Consider the following 20,156-nt stretch of genomic DNA (forward strand, 5'->3'; position numbering starts at 1 on the left):
ATTTTCATCATAATTTCTCAGCAACTAACGGTATGCTTCACAACTGCTAACACAGATCTCTTTCTCCCAATTGAACAATAAGGAGCCAGAGAGAATTATGAGTTAAGATTGACTTTACAATGAGCAGAAAAGTAGTACTAATTAGTGTGAGAGTGTGTTTTAGGTCTCCATTCTTTATACTAGACTCGACAGACTGATTAAAGGACAGGGTCACCCATACACATCGGAGCTCAGAAAAAGTGCACGTACCTTCCACACAGCGACAGCCCTCTTGCAGCACCCGTGCATACATATCCACTTTGGACTGAGAAAGGAGCTGGTCTCCAGTCAAGTATGTATTGTGAGAGGAAGCAATGTAGTAGTTGCAGAGGGGCTGATCCATGTCTTGGTACACTTCATGGTGCAATGGGTTAAATATGTCACAGGCAGGACTACGCATGAAGTTCGTGAAGCCTTTGGAAGAAAGAGAGAGTGACTTACTACAGCTTTCAAAGCATATATACTTAATGGCTCTAAGAGGGGCAAAAGGGGTCAAAAAATGTTCATAATGATTATCTTATTTACCCTCAGGATGGCCTTTGTGGGGAAAACTGGAGCAATGAGAGATTTGCTTGAGGTCAACGGTATGGTTTAGATATTTGTTCCACCCAAATCTCATGTTGAAATATAATCCCCTATGTTGGAGGTGGGCCCTGGTGGGAGGTGTATGGATCATAGGGGTGGATCCCTCAAGGCTTGGTACTGTCTTTGCAGTAGCGCATGAGTTCTCCTGAGATCTGTTTGTTTAAAAGTATATGGCTGTCTCCACTCCACTCTCTCTCCTGCTCCAGCTCAAGCCACGTGACCTGTTTCCTCCCACTTCACCTTCTACCATGAGTAAAAGCTCCCTCCAGCCTCCCTAGAGAAGCCAAGCAGATGCTGGCACCATGCTTCTGGTACAACCTGTAGAATGTGAGCCAATTAAAACTCTTCTTTATAAATTACCTAGCCTTGGGTATTTCTTTCTTTCTTTCTTTCTTTTTTTTTTTTTTTTTTTTTTTTGAGATGGAGTCTTGCTTTGTCGCCCAGGATGGAGTGCAATGGCACGATCTTGGCTCACTGCAACCTCCGCCTCCCAGGTTCAAGAGATTCTCCAGCCTCAGCCTTCCGAGTAGCTGGGACTACAGGCATGCGCCACTGCGTGTAGCTAATTTTTTTGCATTTTTAGTAGAGATGGGGTTTCACCATGTTGGCCAGGCTGGTCTCGAACTCCTGACCTCAGGTGATCTGCCCGCCTCGGCTTCCCAAAGCGCTGAGATTACAGGCGTGAGCCACTGTGCCCGGCCAGGTATTTCCTAATGGCAACACAAGAACAGCCTAATACAGTCAAATAGACAGTGTCAAAAAATGAAATGTGACTTTTAGGAATAGCCTTTTAAATATAACCTAATATATATATATACATATATATATGTGTATATATGTAGATATATATATACACACATATATATGTGTGTGTGTATATATATATATATATATGTTGACTTTTTAAGAATTTTGACTAGGTAGAGGAGGGGCCAAGCTGTTTAGTGATGACTGAACTCAAGCTATGCTTATGCAGTGTGACTGATGCCATGTTAAAACCATAGTGATACCAAGAGGTACCCTGAACAACCAGCAATTGATAGGTTATTACGTTCATCTGAAAAACAGTAAAGTCAGTGCCATAGTTAAGGTAGTAAGCCAAAAGTTAAACACTGTCTAAATTCAGGGTGTGATTGACAACCAAATTGGTTTGAAAAAATGCTGCTAATGGCTGGCACATTTTATAACTTTGAAATAGTCCTTTAAGATTATTTAGAAAACCCTATCAGTTTTTTTACAATCTTTCAAAATATAATGCCTGGGTCAAAGAGGTTTTCACTAATATAACAAATAAATACATGGATGACTCACAAGTACCTAAGTAGAATAATTATTAGGGTAAATTATTTCAAGTTTTCAAAAATCATTTGGTATAATTATATTTGTAAATATCCTTAGAGACTTAATTTCTTCATGCCAACTTTTATGTCCATAACTTAGGAAACCATGTTTAATTCCATCTTTTCAGGCCTCACCAAAGAAAAGATTCATTTCTTAGCACAGAAAAGGCCCAAGTTAGTTTATCATCTCTGGTTGTTTTTAAAACAGTTTTTAATGATATAAGATTTTATTTTATTTTATTTTATTTTATTTTATTTTATTTTATTTTATTATTTTATTTTTTGAGACAGAGTCTCACTCTGTCACCCAGGTTGGAATGCAGTGGCATGGTCTCGGCTCACTGCAACCTCCACCTCCCAGGCTCAAGGGACTCTCGTGCCTCAGTTTCCTGAGTAGCTGGGATTACAGGCATGCGCCACCATGTCCAGCTAATTTTTGTATTTTTAGTAGAGATGGGGTTTCACCATGTTGGCCAGGCTGGTCTCAAACTCCTGGCCTCAAGTGATCCCCCTCCCTCAGCCTCCCAAACTGCTGGGATTACAGGTGTGAGCCACTACACCCAGCTAATGATCTAAGATTTTAAATTATTCCTCTTGACTTTAATTACCTACCACCACAGGAAGTAAATAGATGGTATTAAACCCCCCTTGTTCACACTGATCTGGGAGCAGAAGAAATGAGGGAGCCAACGGTCAAAATTGGTGAGATAAACCATGGCTTTGCATGCTCTTATAGGCAGCTGGTCTTTCATTAAAGATCATCTGCTCTGCCTGAAAGATCCTCCTCTTGGGTGGCAGCCTACATAGTATTTCTTTACATATTTTAAATACATATACATACATGTAGCTATATTTCTGCCATATTATTTATGTCTAACATTCCAGGAGCTAGATTCTGGGTATATAACTGTGGGCAAATTATTTAGCTTATTTGAGCCTCACTTCCTCAACTAAAAAATGAAGTCATTGTATTAATGAGATTTGTAGTTCCAACAGCTTCTGCAAAGCTACCAATTAGGAAAAACAGTCAGTTGCTACCATTTTAAAGGAAACATGGCAAGTCACTAGTCTCAGAGATAACTTATTTTAGGACTGAATTTCCCTTCATGAAATTATCAGGCTAATTTCCAAAAATTAGCCAGTTGAGAAAAGCCCAAATATGTCATGGCATCCATCACACGTGGTGGTACCAGGTAGACTTGCTTGAAGTGGAAAATGCTTATGGGCATTGCAAAAGTAAGAGAAATAGCAACATCATGGTCTTTGCTTTGCAGGAAAATATATGTGTGTTGTAGATTTTGTTTGAATTATTTATTAATATAATCCCATGGATATGTCCTGATTTCTTTTCCTAAAAATTTTTGCTGGAATTTAACTTAACAGGCTGAATCAAGAAATGAGAAATAAAGAATATTGGTTATTTTACCTTCTATGCCAAGAACATTTTTCACCTTATTTTCTTCTGAAACTTCAAACTTCTTTATGATGTCAAGACAATAGTCCGTTGTCACATTATTCATCTAAGAAAAACAGAATACTAGTAGAGTACCTGCAATTTCATAAACTATGTTCCTCCACAGTAGAAAGACATTTACTGATTTTGCATTCTTCACACCGTACAAAGTACCTAAATGAGCATTGTTTGGGGTTATTAGTGTCACAGCTATTTTATCTTTGGAGAATGACCATGATCTCAATCTTCCTATGCATTTTTTAGATTGAATCAGTGAAAATAGCCCTTCAACTATTAGACAAATGTTCTCTGTGAAGAAATGAAATAAAATCAGTTATCAATGTGAATCCATTGCCAAAAATACACTCACTATAAGCTAGCAGCTATCTGCAAAAATTAACGTTTCCTACACAAGCACTAAAGTTTGCTGATCATAAATATATGTAGAAAAAGAATGATTCCCTACCAAAACAGAATGTTTCTAAGTAAATGTACCTCTGCGTGTGTGTGTGTGTGTGTGTGTGTGTGTGTGTGTGTGTATCCATAGAACCATCCACTGAGCAGAGCAGTCTGCCATGGTAATTCAGGAACACAAAGGTTAGCAAGAGGAAATAAAAATGAAAAGCTAGGTGAGGTAGCTAGCATAACAACTCTGGAGCTAGACTGCTTGCGTTCAAATCACCTAGTTTATATTATTAATAGTGTGACATTGAAGAGGTTACTTACCTTTTCTGTGGCTACCTGATAGTGGAGTGATAAGGATTAAATGAATCGATATTTGCAAAAACATTGTGTGGCACCAAAAAGGCAGTATATGCTATTTATTAATATTAATATTATTGAGTCAGTCTCAAATTTGCTACATGAACAATATATGCTGAGTGTCACTGGGAAAGGTAAACTCTTCAGAAATAATTTCTTTAATTAAACAGCAACATTAAGAATGTGATATTTTGATCAAAAATCCATTTAGTCCCACAATCTAACATTGACATTTTAAAATATTAATGAATAATTATAGAGGAAGCTAATTTTGTGAGCTAGTATTTCATATTTTAATTATATTTTCTCAAATATTCCATTTTTGTTTAGGTTTAATACTTACATTTTAATAAAATCTAGTTTTTCTAAACAGTCTATTTAAACTGGGGGTGAAGCACTGCTGTATGGCTGTTTTTTGTCAGTTCAAAAGAACACACAATGCTTTCTTTCTTTTCAAACTAGCATGGTGGCTGATGCATCCTTTGAGTAAATTTTATAATTCTTATTCTATTTAGGGGCCCATATTACCAGAAACCACCTGAAAGTATTATAAATAAATGAAACTGCAATACCTCCAAGGAACTCTACTGACCCAGGCAGGCTTTGAGCAGCTCATTAATTTGTCTGCTGTGAGCTAGAGAGATTTGGCACATGCAGTCTAAAGATAAATAATTTTTCACAAAATAAAATGAACCAAATTGATAACAATTTTACATGCCGTGTGAAGACTAAGTTCACTTTGCAATTATTTTGTTTATAAGCCCATTTGTTCAGAAATGTAGAGGTCTTAAACTGGACTCAGGTAGACTACCAGAAGCCCATGAATCTTAACAAAAACAATGAAGAAACAACAAAACAACTAATTCACTGAGATGATGGAGCTAACTGCAGGTGAGCAGTGAATATGTTACTAATTCAGGATACAGTGAAGACTTTTATAACCAAAAACATCATATTTGAAAATATTCATTGAATTAGCAAAAATATTAGTAAGCATTCTGTGAAGTTCACAAATTTCTGGCCACTGTAGAAGGATTAATGGGAAAAAATAATCTACTTTCTACCAAAATTGAGGTATTAAGGATTGACTCTTTGCAAAATACAGTAAAACCCCATAATAATGAGAATTGAAATGTAAGAGTCAATCGACTCCCAATCTTCCCCATCCCCTGATCTCATTTAATTAATCTCCCAACAGCAAAATCCTGCATTTTACGTAATTGAGTTTTTTAAGACTTCATTTAAGTTATAAGTTTATTGTATGACTGAAGGTTCAACATAGGTTAATGCTCTTTACTGTCCTTCTTCACCCTGTTTTGCTTCCTATTTGACAGAGCTGATAGAGAGAAATAGGAATTTCTCCCTACTCTAACCCTGTTTCCTATGGAGTTCACTTGAAAGTTTTGTTTGTCATTGAACATCTGAGTCACTTGCTGTCTCCAATACTGAATATTGTTCTTTCTACAGGCAACTGGTGCTAAAAGAAGAACTTAAGATAAAATGCGATTATTTTAATAATGACTCTACATTTATATAATGCTGTCAATGTGCAGTAAAGAGCTTTTACACACACAATCTTAAATAATTCTTACAATAGTCTTGTAAATTTAGTGTTTTTATCCCTGCCTTATAGATAGAAAAATTAATGTTGAGAGAGGTTAATTAAACATCACCATCAAAGTCACAAAACTGTAAGAGGCAGAACCAAAGATCAAATTTGGACCTTCTTGACTTCAAGTCCAAAGCACTTTCTTGTATAACTATTCTCTGGGCATTTTTCTTTATTTCTATTGAAAAATTAAAATGCTTACTTTTAAAACTGATAGGTGTTTTTAATTGCAATATAACTGAAACTCCTAAATCATTTCTTTACTTCAAATCAATTATTACAATTTAACTTATTTTATTATTCAAGATTAGACTCCATTCTCTTTTCCTTTATTTACTGTAATTCTTTAGTCTCATCCAGAAGAGAAAAGACTCACTGGTCCTCACATTAAAGGACAACTAATTTCAGATAAACAAGTTGTAGAAACTAGTCGTAGATCTATAAAATACCCATATTCTGACACTACCTATTTATCCTCAGACTTCCTGTAAGTTTTTTAGCAAAACTTTCCCTGTGAATGAAAATTTAAAACAAAGTCAGAAGGGGTAAACAATTATATTTCTTATGGCTATGATTCTCAACAACACCAAGTGCAAAATCAATGTATCATTTGCAAAAATTCTAATATTGCTAAACCTTACTAGCTTATTTTTATCAAAGGGTTATATTTGTAACTAAATAAGTCAAAACTAAGATCTTTATAACTAAAACCAGAAGTCCCCCGCCTATACCCAGAATCACTCCCCAAAGTCAATAATGCCAATATTTCTAGATATTTCTTTTGAAATCGGTCTTTATATATATATTTGGAGATGGAGTCTTGCCCTGTCACCCAGGCTGGGGAGCAGGGACCTCACTGCAACCTCTGCTTGCCGCGTTCAAGCAATTCTCCTGCCTCAGCCTCCCATGTAGCTGGGATTACGGGCACACGCCACCATGCCCTGCTAATTTTGTATTTCAGTAGAAACAGGGTTTCACCATGTTGGCCAGGTTGGTCTCGAACTCCTGACCTCAGGTGATATGCCCGCCTCGGCCTCCCAAAGTACTGGGATTACAGGTGTGAGCCACCGCACCCGGCCATCTTTCTATTCCTAATTATTGTATTTATAATGCTATATTGTACACTTTAAAAATTATTGACTTCTTACTGTATTAGATATTGTTAGATCTTTAACATAATAATAAGATCTTCTGGATCTGCAGATCTGCCTCTCTGCCTGTCCTCTCAGTATAATTATATCATCCAGTTTTTATGAAATATATGGTGTTTAAATTATTCCAAGTATGCGAATGTTGAACAATGCTGAATCCGTTGTACACTGTGATTGTGTTTCCTTTCTCACAGAACATTTTTTATAATTACTTGCTGACATTCCTACTCATTTGGTTAACTTTTAATGTACCTATCACAAATTCTTCCCAATGACTCTAATGGTCTCTCAAGTTCCACATAATCAAAGGCAACAGATAATCCATGAATTGTGCTTTTTTTCTCCCTACAAAAGTTCTCCTTCTTTCCTTCTGGTTGGGTTCTGGAACTGTATTCAGCTTTTGCTCTGACTTTACTCTGTCACTCTTGTGAAAGAGCTCTCAGGAAGTAAATTATTTATTTCCCTCATGTGTTTTTGTGTGTGCTCTGGTGTATTTGTCTTTTATTCCACACACACATTTGTTTGACAGTTTTTGGCAGAAAATTCTAGGTTGAATCATTGCTCTCACGATTTTTGGCTTCCAGAACTGCTGTTGAGAAATCTGATGCCATTCTGATTCCAATCCTTTTCACAGGACCAGTTGTTGTTTGCTAATTAGTTTAGTTTAGTTTTCTCTTTTTACAAGCACTCAGGGTTCCACTTTATCCTTGGCACTGTGAAATTTCACTCTGATTTGCCTCTTTGTGGATCTTTATACTGAGGTTGGCCCTCGTTTGGGTTTGTCAGTCTAGAGAATCTTACCTTTCCATGCTAATAAATTTTTTGTATTATTTATTTGATAAGTTTCTCCCTTCTATTTTCTCTTATTTTTTTCTATTTCTTTTTTGTTTGTTCTTCTCATGCTTTTAATTTCCAAGAGATTTTTTTTTCTCTGAATCTTCTTTTCTTGTGGCATCCTTTTATTTCTTAAGAGACAGGTCCTCATTCTGTCACCCAGACTGGAGTGCAGTGGCACAGTCATGGCGCACTGCAGCCTCCAAATCCTGGAATCAAGTGATCCTCCTTCCTCAGCATCCCACGTAGTGGGGACTACAGCCACACACCACTGCACCTGGCTGATTTTTTTATTTTTACTTTTATTCTTATTTTTATTTTGTAGAGACAGGGTGTAGCTATGTTGCCCAGGCTGGTCTCGAACTCCTGGCCTCAAGCAATCTTCCCACCTTGGCCTCCCAATGTGCTGGAATTTTAAGCAAGAGCCACTGTGCCCAATCTGTCATAGCATCTTGCTCTTGCTTTATGGCAACAATATTTGAATCATTCTGATAACATTAACAATAATTTTTAAAGTTTCCTCCTCCTTGCATTACCTCTGTTTCCTCCAAGTTTATTGTCTCTATTTATTTGCTTTAGTAGTCTCTGTTCTTTATAGCAGAGGATTTCCTCAAACATTGGTAAGCCTTGGTTATTTAAAACCAATAACCTGGGAACTGAGTATTGGAAGAGGGCTATGGTTTTCACATCTCAATGCATAGATGGTCACTAACCCTTGCATTCATTCTCTACTTCTGTGAAACAAACCACCCCATAACCTAGAAACTTAAAACAACGACGGTTTATTTGATAACAATTGTGTAGGGTGGCAAGTCAGACTGGGTTCAGTTGGATGGTTATTCTGCTGTTCTCATTTAGAGTTCTTCATGTGACTACAGGCATCTGGTTACTTGCCAGATGGTACAAGATGGCCTCACCCACATGTCTGTGGTTGGTGCTGGCTGTTGGCTGGGCCTCTTTCTCTATGTAGTCTCTCATCCCCAAGGAAACTCACCTGGTTTCCTCACATGATAGTCCCACAGTTCCAACAGGGTGAGGATGAAATCTTCAAGACTCCCTGAGGCCTAGGCTCCAGAACCTGTACATCAGTCCTACCACAATTTATTAATCAAAGCAAGTCATTAAACTGGCACAGATTGAAGACGCAGGAAAATAGAATTCAATTATTGGTGGAAGGAGTGGCAAAGGTGCATTGCAAAGACACATATGTACAGGAATATGGCTGTTATTATAGCCATCTTCATAATCCCCATGTTTTCCATATAGTACCCACACTCAGCCTTGTGTGGCATCACTTAGTCAAATCCTCTTACCTCTTTTTTTTTAGATAGAGTCTCACTCTGTTGCCCAGGCTGGAGTGCAGTGGCACAATCTCAGCCAAATGCAACCTCCACCTCCAGGGTTCAAGCGATTCTCCTGCCTCAGCCTCCCGAGTAGCTGGGACTACAAGCATGCGTCACCACGCCCAGATAATTTTTTGCATTTTTAGTGGAGATGGGGTTTCACCATATTGGCCAGGCTGGTCTCAAACTCCTGACCTCAAGTGATCTGCCTGCCTCGGCCTCCCAAAGTACTGGGATTACAGGAGTAAGCCACCATACCCAGCCCCCCTTACCTCTTACATACAGTTTTATGCCAGGGTAGAGAAGGGACAGTTGCCCTGCTACAAGGTTTGGAGGAGAAGAGCTGAAGCCCTAACCATATCTTAAACAGACTTTCAACCAATGCTTGTTTTCAACCCCTCTTTTCCTCTTTTCAGGAATATCATGTAACTAACATCAATTTTTGAGCTTATCAGGGGCTTCCCCTGGGCAAAAGGAGTTGCTTCGAGGCTTCTCACTCTATGAGATTGAATTTCAGTGCTCTGGGGTCTCCTTTAAATCAGACAAGTTTTAAAATTTCGTTGCTCCTCTCCTGTTCTCTTTGTATCTGTGGTTTTACAGAGGGGGATTGTCTTTACTGTATTTTGGGGTAATTTCAAGAGGGAGTGAAGAAACACCTCTAAATGAATGGTCAGTTCATATTCAACTGAATAAGACAACCACGGTAACTATTAACCTCCTCAAACTAGCTACCTCTAATTCATCCTAAAACGAAACCGCATATTTCACAGCATTTGAATAGACGATTTCACAGAAAACGTTATCTGGGAAATATAGTCAATGCAGCAAAAATATTGCAAGATATAATTACTCTGAGTGATCTCTCAACTGCTTTAATTGTGAATAATTAAGAAAAATCAGCCAGGCATGGTGGCTCATGCCTGTATTCCCAGCACTTTGGGAGGCCAAGGTGGGCGGATCACTTGAGGCCAGGAGTTCGAGGCCAGCCTTGCCAACCTGGTGAAACCCCATCTCTACTAAAAACACAAAAATCAGCCAGGTATGGTGGCGGGCACCTACAATCCCAGCTTCTTGGGAGGCTGAGGCAGGAGAATCGCTTGAACCCAGCAGTCAGAGGTTGCAGTGAGCCAAGACAGCACCACTGCACTCCAGCCTGTGTGACAGAGCAAGACCCCATCTAAAAAAATAAATAAATAAATAAATAAAAAGAAAAATGATACAGAAATTCAGGAAAACACCTCAAAGGAATGCTTTTATATGAGGAAGGTGCAAAAAAGATAAAGATACATTATCACCAGAATGGGATAGTTACAAGCAAAGGAGACTATAATTATTTCTCATGAGAGAGAAGATTAGAATGATTAGAATGACCATAACTCTTACCAAACCATTCTGGATTCAATGAAGGGTAAGGAAGGGAGAGGGCACAGATGATTCCTATAATTGGATCAGAATGATCAAAGAAACATTTTACCAGAAAGAATAAAGGGGCTAAAGGTGCAATTTTCAGAGCTACTACACGGGTAATGTATAGATCTATATCAGATTACAATAAGGAGATGGCCCTGTAGCAGGCAAACAGGAAATCTCTGAAAATCCTCTTGGAATTAACTATCCACATGCATATTTCAGATGAAACATTTATATAAACAGAAACCTACTTTTGACTTACAATAAAGGTAGCCTTTGCTCTTAGATAACAGCTAGCAGAAAATTTTAAATTTTTAAAATTATTTCATTTTAGAGACAGAGTCTTGCTCTGTGGCCCAGGCACAATCATAGCTCACTGCAGCCTGGAACTCCCAGGCTCAAGCAGTCCTCCCACCTCCACCCCGCAAGTAGCTGGGACTAAGGGCAAGCACCACCACACCCAACTAATTTTTGTTTAAGAGAAGGGGTCTCACTATATTGTTCAGACTGATCTTGAACTCCAGGGCTCAAGTGATCCTCCTGCCTGCCCCCGTAGCTGGGATTACAGGGGCAAACCACTGGGCCTGGCTAGGAGGATTTTCCAACTATATAAAGGCGCTTCAATGTTCCTGCCTTCTCTTCCTTCTTCCTCAATCCATAAGAAACAAAAAAATATAAAGAACATAGGGGCTTGCTAAGAAAGGTTGCCAAGGGGATGGGAAAATGAAATCAAATTGTCACTCCAGAACCAAAACACTAAAAAGGATGGAACAAAAAAAACACTCAGCTCCAGTGCCAAGAAATGGATAGGAACTCTGGAGGAGATGTAGGTGGTTGTTTGGCAAATATGAGGTTGGGGTAGGTGGGGAATGAAACAAAGCAAAACAAAACAAAACAAAAACTCTCAATCAACTCTAGTAAATACTTTGGAACACAGATTAGTGGATATCTGTGATCCTTTATCTGTAGATGAAAGGAAGAGAAGAAAGAGAAATCTCAGCCAGGTAATTTCTGGCTATACTGGCACTTCCTCATGGTTATAAAAGATAGTGAGAATTCCCTTGGCACAGCCGTGTTTTAAGAATGAAAGTCCTAATCAAGCAGCAATTGGACCTGTCAAAGGCATAAATTCAATCTTCTGAGAGCTTCAGTAAAATAAAAATCTGACCCACAGGCCAATATTTGATTTCATAAAACCCTTGACAGCATATGTGGCCAGCAGTGATATTTCACTTCACAACTGAGTAAACCTATAAAAGTTGAATATCCTGGTGTCTGCACCAATCTTATGTTATCAGAAGCTAATGAATTACTGTCACACACATCATCAAATTGCCTCAAATTTGTGCCATTGTGAAAATCCAGTTTTGAAACTCAAAACCCCACAAAACTATTGACTAACGACTCTTTCTACACAGTTAGATTGTGTCCAATCTAATAAAATAAATCTCAACACTATTTTAAAGAATGTTGAAATGCACAATTTTATAACAATTTTTAAATACAGAGCTATTTTCTTAGGATGAATTATTAAAGTAAAATGGTTTGGCCAAAGTTTTATAAATTATATTAAATGTTATAGACTGTAAAACTACTCCAGTATCATTCTATAATTTCACCAGAAATAGAAGAGATGGACACTACGTTTGGTGGCATATTTTTTAATCTTTACTAATACGATGGGAAAAAAATAGTCTCCTAGCCTAGATAGCATGGTGAGACCCTGTCTCTAAAACAGATTATTAAAAATTAGCTGGGTGTGATGATACACACCTGTAGTCCCAACTACTCAGGAGGCTGAGGCAGGAAGATTGCTTGAGCTCAGGAGTTGGAGGTTACATGATCCATGATCGCACCCACTGCACTCCAGCCTGGGTGACAGAGACCCTGTCTCTAAGAAATAAATAACTTGGTTTTATTTCAGATTTTTGAATTACTAATAAAGGGTATACATTTTCATAGGTTTATTGACTTTGCATGATTTTGTATAGGTTTCAAGTGTTTTACTCATTTTTCCATTGTTTTTTTTTCCTCAGTGGTCTAGGAAAGTACTTGCCACATTAAGGAAATTCACTATTTCTTTCTTTTGTATGTTACAAATATTTTCCTACTCTGTCCTTTAATTTTGTGGTGCTTAATAAAGTGGACCACATATAAACAAAGTTTCAGTACATTAAAATTTTCCTTTGTGATTTTTACCTCTTGATGTATGATCACTTTTTTTATAATTTTATAGATTTCTTTTGAGTCATGCTCATATGTAAGTAGCTTCAAGCTAATTTAGAAAATTAAACTATATACAGTTAATCATCTGCCAGGAACAAATGTCACAGAATTCTGGCTTCTGTTTTCCCTAACTAAAATTTACTGGCAGAATGTCAACAAAACTAAAAGGAGAGAAGAAACGCATGCCCCTTAGCAAGTGACATCCAGTATTGCTATTCAAATGAACTGGGGTAATTCCACTAGCCTGAATGAATTTGAAGTCAGTAGTTTATACCTTTTAACTTTAATTCCTCACATTGCCACACTTCTGAATATCTTGGGCAAAGGACTTTCCTGTTCATCATTGCAATGTTCAATTTGACACTGTGAGATAGGAAAGGCAGGTATCATTTCCCTCTGCATGGATCAGGAAACCCAGGCTCAGAAACAATCATGACTGATTCTCCAACCACTAAAGCTTGCAGTGTGTGGAATGCAGGTGTTTTGGACTCCTGGTCTAATGTTCTTTCCAGTATACTATGAGAGTTCTGCAAGTAAGGATGGAGAAGTAGTTATATAACAGACTCCACAGAGGAGTAAAGATGTAGAAAGGATGTATCCTCTAAGGGAAAATATAGACATTTCTATTACCCAATTCCCTTTTTCTACCTGTCTTACAGCTAACATTGTTAATAAAGAATCTCTGCCTTTGCCAAACTATCAAACTACTTAAAATAACTAATTTTGACAAAGCATTTTGCTAATAACACTATCTGTTTAATTCTTAAGAAAGCAACAACAAAATTCATAAAAGTGAATCTGTTATTTCTAAAACGTATGTGATTATGATACTAAGGTAAAGTAAAATATTAAGTAGGTATTAGAAAGTTATCTAATCACATGGTTGGTTTTGCTGGCTACCAGCCCCTATCCTGAAACTATCCAGGGGCCCAACAATAGTTACCTCATTAGCATGAACTCAGATATGATGAAAAGGGGTTCATTATAAATAATCAAAGATACTTCTCAGGAAATTCTAAGAGTTTAGGAGCTCTGTGCCAGGAACTGGAACAAAGACCAAATGTATGTTTTATTATATCACACTATGACAGACTTGGAGTGGGAGGGTATAAGAGAAGTAATTTGGAAGAAAATTCTAACCATGTACAGATTTGATGCAGTTTAGTACACGGTACCCTAAAATATTGCACCCTAGCATTTGTGGAAAACAGCAGAAAAGGAAAGGTATCTCTGGCCTTCCCCCCAGCCCTTCCACCCATAAAACCTAGGAAGAATTTTCTGAGCTTCCCCTGAAGCAGACCATATGACCCTCGTTAAAGTGACCGTCAGCACCTTCCCAATACCCAGAGGAAAGGAGCAAAAGACACAGAGGTGCCAAGAAAAGTCTGAACAAACATGCCTTACTAAATTCCCCATTTACTGCCATTAGATCATAACCTTGTCCTCTAAACATATTTCTCCATGACTGTCCACTCTTCATCAAACTAGCATAAGAAATACACAGGTTTGCCTAACTCTCTGGGTCTTCAGTGCCTTATAAAGGCTCCTCTGTGTTATTAAAAACTTATTAGATAAATTTGTATGTTTTTCTCTTGTTAATCGGTCTTTTGTTATAAGTGCCTCTGCCATGCCCTAGCGATGGGTGTGGAAAAGACACTTCCCCTCACCTGTGGAATTTTACAGTCAAGTATATGTGCGGATGCTTGCCCACTAGGAATCTCACATTGCTCCTTGGAAATGGCTAGATCTGTGCAGCTAATAAACTAGGCAATGCACTAGGAAGTTACATCCACATCTCATTTAATTCTCACTCTACTCTTGCAAGGGCAATATTACTACCAAAACCATTTTATAAGTCACAAAGGATGAAAAGTTAATGTGATCAAGTTGCAAGGTAAGCAAGGCTGTGTATCCAGTCCTGCTCACTCCTATTCCACCACACAGTCTAGTAATTTTTAAAACTTCCATGCCAAATGAAGTGTTAATCTGCTTGAAAAGAGGTGATTAGCATTACTGATGAAGACGATAAGAGAAACACATTATCAGAAAACATGTTTAATGCATTTAACTTTGGGAGTTTGAAAGAGACATCAAGAAAGGCATTAAAACTGGTTCCTACTTGGGTATTGCCTGCCACCTCTCAAATAAAAGCTAATAGTGTGGTGCTAGTGGTTGGTTCTTTAGTGGCATTTAAATAGAATAGATATCCACCTGGAATTACTGAGGGAAAACCAGTCTGTCTGCCTGTCAGTCTCTGTCTCTGTCTGTCTGTCTCTGTCTCTGTCTGTCTGTCTCTCTTTCTCTCTCTCTCTCTCTCTCTCTCACACACACACACACAGACACATACACACACATGCAGAGGCAATAAACAACAGAAAAACAGGACAGAATTCATACAGATTTTTCTGTATTTTAAAGAGCCTTTCAAAGTTCAAAAAATACAATTCAAAAACAAACATGGAAAAACATTCATCCCTGCTATCAAAAAATGTTAATCAAACCAACATTAACTTATCATTCTATAGCTACCATATTAGCACTAAAAGTGATCCATTTAATAACTAATCATTTGTTCACTGCTTTGTTAATTATAAACTGAAACAAATCTTTTATATAGCATTATGGAGATATGTTTCAAAAGCCATTAAAATATTTTATCCAATGGCTCAATAATAAGTAAATAATTCAGAAAAAACATATACATGGATTTTGTTCACCAAATACTTTGTACTTTTTTCATTCTTGCTAAAGCAAAACATTGAAGACTCTGATCACCAAATTAATCTCACATTTAAAAAATTCAAATATGGCATTTAAATGCTATAAAATGTTAATATAAATAAGGGTAGATTGTGAATCAGTGAGACTTTTTGCCATTTATGAATCTATAAGCAGCATTTACTAGCTCAAATTATGAATGTCAAATAGTTTTTAGACTACACCAAGAGTAACATAATTTTCCAGGTTATGTAGGAGAAAATTAAAGAAAGTTAAAAGAATTGACTCTCAAATGAAAATCACTTCACAAATTCAATTTTATTCAAATTAGCACTAAAACTAAGTGAGCATGAATTCATGTATATTAACAATGTATTACTAATTAATATTTTTAGTATCTTTACAAAGGTACTTCTTCTAAAGAAGTAACATTTCCAGGAAAAAAAATACGGCACGATAATTGTAATAAATTTTATTCTACCTCAAAAAGGAAAAATCCAGCAAACTTTAAAAAGCATGTTGTTTTACTTCTTCGCATTCTCTTTCCTTTTATCATAGACTCTCAAAATCATAAAGTATCAAAAAAAGGTCTTTATTTTGAGCTTTCTGAGGGTAGGTTTTGTCCACTACCAAAACTTAGCACAATACCTAGGAAATATAGTATCTATTCATACGAGGAAATGAATTAATCTGAAATGTTACTAATCCAAGCACCCACCCATATTTCAATCTCATTAATAGCGTCTCAAATCCTTGTTAACACCTTCAAGGAAGAAAACACAATTGTCAAAGTCATCCAGCACATCTTTGGTCAGCTATACTTCTTAAGAGCTAGTGGAAATTTATCTCTCTGATATTCAGATATTAATCCAATGTTTAATTCACTGGGGTTCTGTGGTAGAAGTTTATCCTGGTTCACATAAAGTCCTTGCAATATCCAGATCCAGACTGAAAGAAGGGATCAAACTAGGTGACCCAACTTTTCCACTCAGATATATATTCAACAGACTTGACAACGTATGTCCACACAAAAACTTGTACATGAATGTTCACAGCAGCGTTATTCGTAATAGCCCCCAAAAAGCAAATGACCCAAATTTCCATCAACTGATGAATATATAAACAAAATGTGGTATAGTCATACAACGATATATTATTTGGCAATAAGAAGAAATGAAACACTGATAATGCTACAACACGAATGAATCTTGAAAACATTACGCCAAATGAAAGAAGCCAGTCACAAAGGTCACATATATGATTCCCTTTATATGAAATGTCCAGAACAGATAAACAGACAAATCAATAGAGACAGAAATATTAGTTGCCACAGCATGTTGGGAAGAGAGAAATGGAGAATAATTGCTAATAGGTTTGGGGTTTCTTCTTGGGGTGCCGAAAATGTTCTGAAATTAGATAGTGGTTATAGTTGCACAACTCTTTTTTCCTTTGTTTTTTTTTTTTTTTTTTTGAGACGGAGTTTCACTTTTGTCGCACAGGCTGCAGTGCAATGACGCTATCTCGGCTCACCACAACCTCCGCCTCTTGGGTTCGTTCAAGCCATTCTCCCGTCTCAGCCTCCCGAATAGCTGGGATTATAGGCATGTGCCACCACACCTGGCTAATTTTGTATTTTCAGTAGAGACCGGGTTTCTCCATGTTGGTCAGGCTGGTCAGAACTCCCGACCACAGGTGATCTGCCCGCCTCAGTCTCCCAAAGTGCTAGGATTACAGGTGTAAGCCACCGTGCCCAGCCCTTTTTTTTTTCTTTTTCTTTTCTTTTTTTTTTTTTTTTTTTTTTTTTGAGATGGAGTCTCGCTCTGCCGCCCAGGCTGGAGTGCAGGGGCTCAATCTCAGCTCACTACAACCTCCATCTCCTGGGTTCAAGCAATTCTCCCTGCCTCAGACTCCCAAGTAGCTGAGATTACAGGGTTCGCCACCACAGCCAGCTAATTTTTGTATTTTTAGTAGAGACTGGGTTTCGCCATGTTGGCTAGGCTTGTCTCAAACTCCTGACCTCAGGTGATCCACCCGCCTCAGCCTCCCAAAGTGCTGGGATTACAAGCATGAGACACTGTGCCTGGCCAATAGTTGCACAACTCTGTTGATACACTAAAAAACACTTAAATGTATACTTTAAAAAGGGTGAATTTTATGGCATGTGAATAATATCTCAATAAAGCTTTTATTAAAAAATTGGAAAGTGTTCAAGCACAAGCTGGCTGATTATTTGTGTGAGTACTGTAGAAAGAATTATTTCTACTGATTATTGTACTATATAGTCCAAATATTTGATGATTTTTTACAATTTCAACAGAGCTAAATGCCGCGGACTTAAAATGAACAAAGGAGTTAAGCAGCTCTTTATATTAAGACAATTGGTCCATTAAGAGAATTAAAAGTAAACCTCATCAACTGCACAAAACCAAAGCCTCCTCTCAAGAAGTCTAATACAAAAGGTTAAAAAATTTGAATAAAACATTCATTTATTCCTCTACTTTAGTGAGAAACAGACTTTGAGGAGATACTTAAAAAGCAGACTGAGAAGTTAGCTTTGCTGACCATAATTCAGCCTATATAATATTAAGATTAAAACATCTTATTTTAAACATATTTAGAGATTCTCTTTGCTAATCAGGACCTAATTTACTCAGCCTTTTCACATGATCAAATGCCAATTTACTATCAGAATTACCAATGACCTACCAGAATAGTAGTTAAGAATTGTGCCATAGTTAAATATCTAGCTATTTTATTAGTATAAATATAAATTTATATTTAAAATAAATAAATTTGACTAAATTTATACCAATATGAATTTATACTAATATATAGTATAAATTTAAACTAATATTATTAATACATCATAGTATTAGTATAAAGAAAGCATTACCATTGTATTAAAATATTAACATTCATTTCTTTGTGGGAAAATAGGCATATCTGTACTCAATACATTTAAGATTAAGAATTATATAACCCAGTGTTCAAGTTATCACTTCCTGTCTTAAAAGCTGCTAGAAACTGTTTTAAATGACTCATAGATAAGATTTTTGTGAACTAGTGATATTTACCACCTTTGAAAAATTCAAAGTATACCTATATTTAACCCCAAAAGAAAGACATATCTTTCATGAGTACTTTTAAGTAAACTTTCATTTTAACAGTCTAATGATACCTTTTGCTCCACCTTCAAAAACTGAGCCAGTTCTTCCACAGTTAGGTGATCTTTCTTGTCACTGTAGCTCAAAAGTAACAAATAAAGGTCTCGTCTCAAAGACATCATTTTGTAAAAAACACAGAACTCTTCAAATGTCAGAGTTCCCTGATTCTCATCTGTGTCGGCTTCCTGAAAAGGGCATAGAGAAAATAAAGTAATATGAAAGTTAGAAATAGGAAATTCAGTACTGGGAAATAATATTTACTATAAAAGAGCTAGTACACAAATCCCAAGAGGTGAGCACACACTCTCTTCGAGCACACATTCTCTTCAAGCACACATGGAACATTATAAAGCAACCACATATTTGGCCAGAAAGTTTCAACAAATTATAAGGAATCAACCTCACACAAACCAATTGTTCTGACCACTGTAAATTTATAAATCAACAAAGAAACCTTAAAAAAAAAAAAAACCTGTGGAAACAATACAATTCTAAATAGGAAATAAAACATATGGAAGTGAAAAATACACTACATATTAAAACTTATAAAATAACATTAGAAACTTGAAGTCTTAAATTACTAGAGAGCAAAGATTTTAAAAAGAAGTTAATAATTCAACTCAAAAGATGTGAAACAAAATTAAGCGAGGAAAATAAATTATAAACAAAAGCAAAAAGTAATAAAATAGAAAACAAACAGCTGTAACATACACATGAGAAAGAAAACCAAAGCCTGATTTCTAAAGAACCAATAAAAATGAGAAATCTTGAAAAAGACTAATCAAGAACAAAAGAAAGAAGATATATTTAACACATGAGAAAAATAACAGTCTCTCATTGGTTTCTGAACTGTAATCCAATCAAATGTAATTTTTACCTATGAGAGAATCTCTCTTAATTCTCCAAAGATAGAGTTGATGCTCTTAAAGCCATGGGCATCCTTGGTAACTCCCTGCTTTCCCTCCGTAGAAAAGTCTCAACAATCCATCTGGATTGATTTCTTGTTAAAATTGTTTCTAGTAATTATTGAGCATGAAGCTTTCATCATATGCCTTACTTATAGGTTGGCTGAATTATTCACAAAACCATAAAACTATTGGGGATAAATAATAAGCAACTGACCCACTTATGTGCTCTTCTTCATTCTAAGTGAACACAATTCTAAGTAAACAAAAACAGACAGGGAATGAATGGCATTTTGAAATGCATAGAATTTGTGAAGTACACTCAACTGTTACATGGTATTAAACAAAGCTTTGAAAGTCAAAGTGGTCATTAAAATCTTTTTAAAATTTTGCTAACCTTGGGTCAATTATGAACAAATGCTTCCAAATTTTACTTTCAATAATTACCCAAGAAATCATGATTTGTATAGGTACAGACTTTGCCCTCCCCTTTAGGATTGGCCTCTTACATTGAATCAGCAGCTACCTCTTCAATGCTGTGATCAGCTCCTGTGCAAATGAACAGACAGGAGATGGGGCTCACAGCAGGGCAAAAGTGAGATGACACGGAATACCAG

General features: G+C 36.7%; 1 protein-coding gene across 14 annotated transcripts in view; it reads right to left on the reverse strand.

Moving 5' to 3' along the window:
- The window catches only part of PLCH1 (phospholipase C eta 1), a 269,548-nt gene that overhangs the window by 78,873 nt on the left and 170,519 nt on the right, over window positions 1-20,156 (reverse strand). For all 14 annotated transcript variants that reach the window (XM_063807279.1, XM_063807289.1, XM_063807288.1 and 11 more), the window contains 3 exons: window positions 18,649-18,819; window positions 3,391-3,484; window positions 250-453 (listed from right to left, as the gene is read on the reverse strand). In XM_063807279.1, coding sequence (XP_063663349.1) covers window positions 250-453; window positions 3,391-3,484; window positions 18,649-18,819 — 469 coding nt within the window. The remainder of the gene's footprint in view (window positions 1-249; window positions 454-3,390; window positions 3,485-18,648; window positions 18,820-20,156) is intronic.

Source organism: Pan troglodytes, chromosome 2 (assembly GCF_028858775.2).
Source record: "Pan troglodytes isolate AG18354 chromosome 2, NHGRI_mPanTro3-v2.0_pri, whole genome shotgun sequence".
Classification (NCBI taxonomy): Eukaryota; Metazoa; Chordata; class Mammalia; order Primates; family Hominidae; genus Pan; species Pan troglodytes.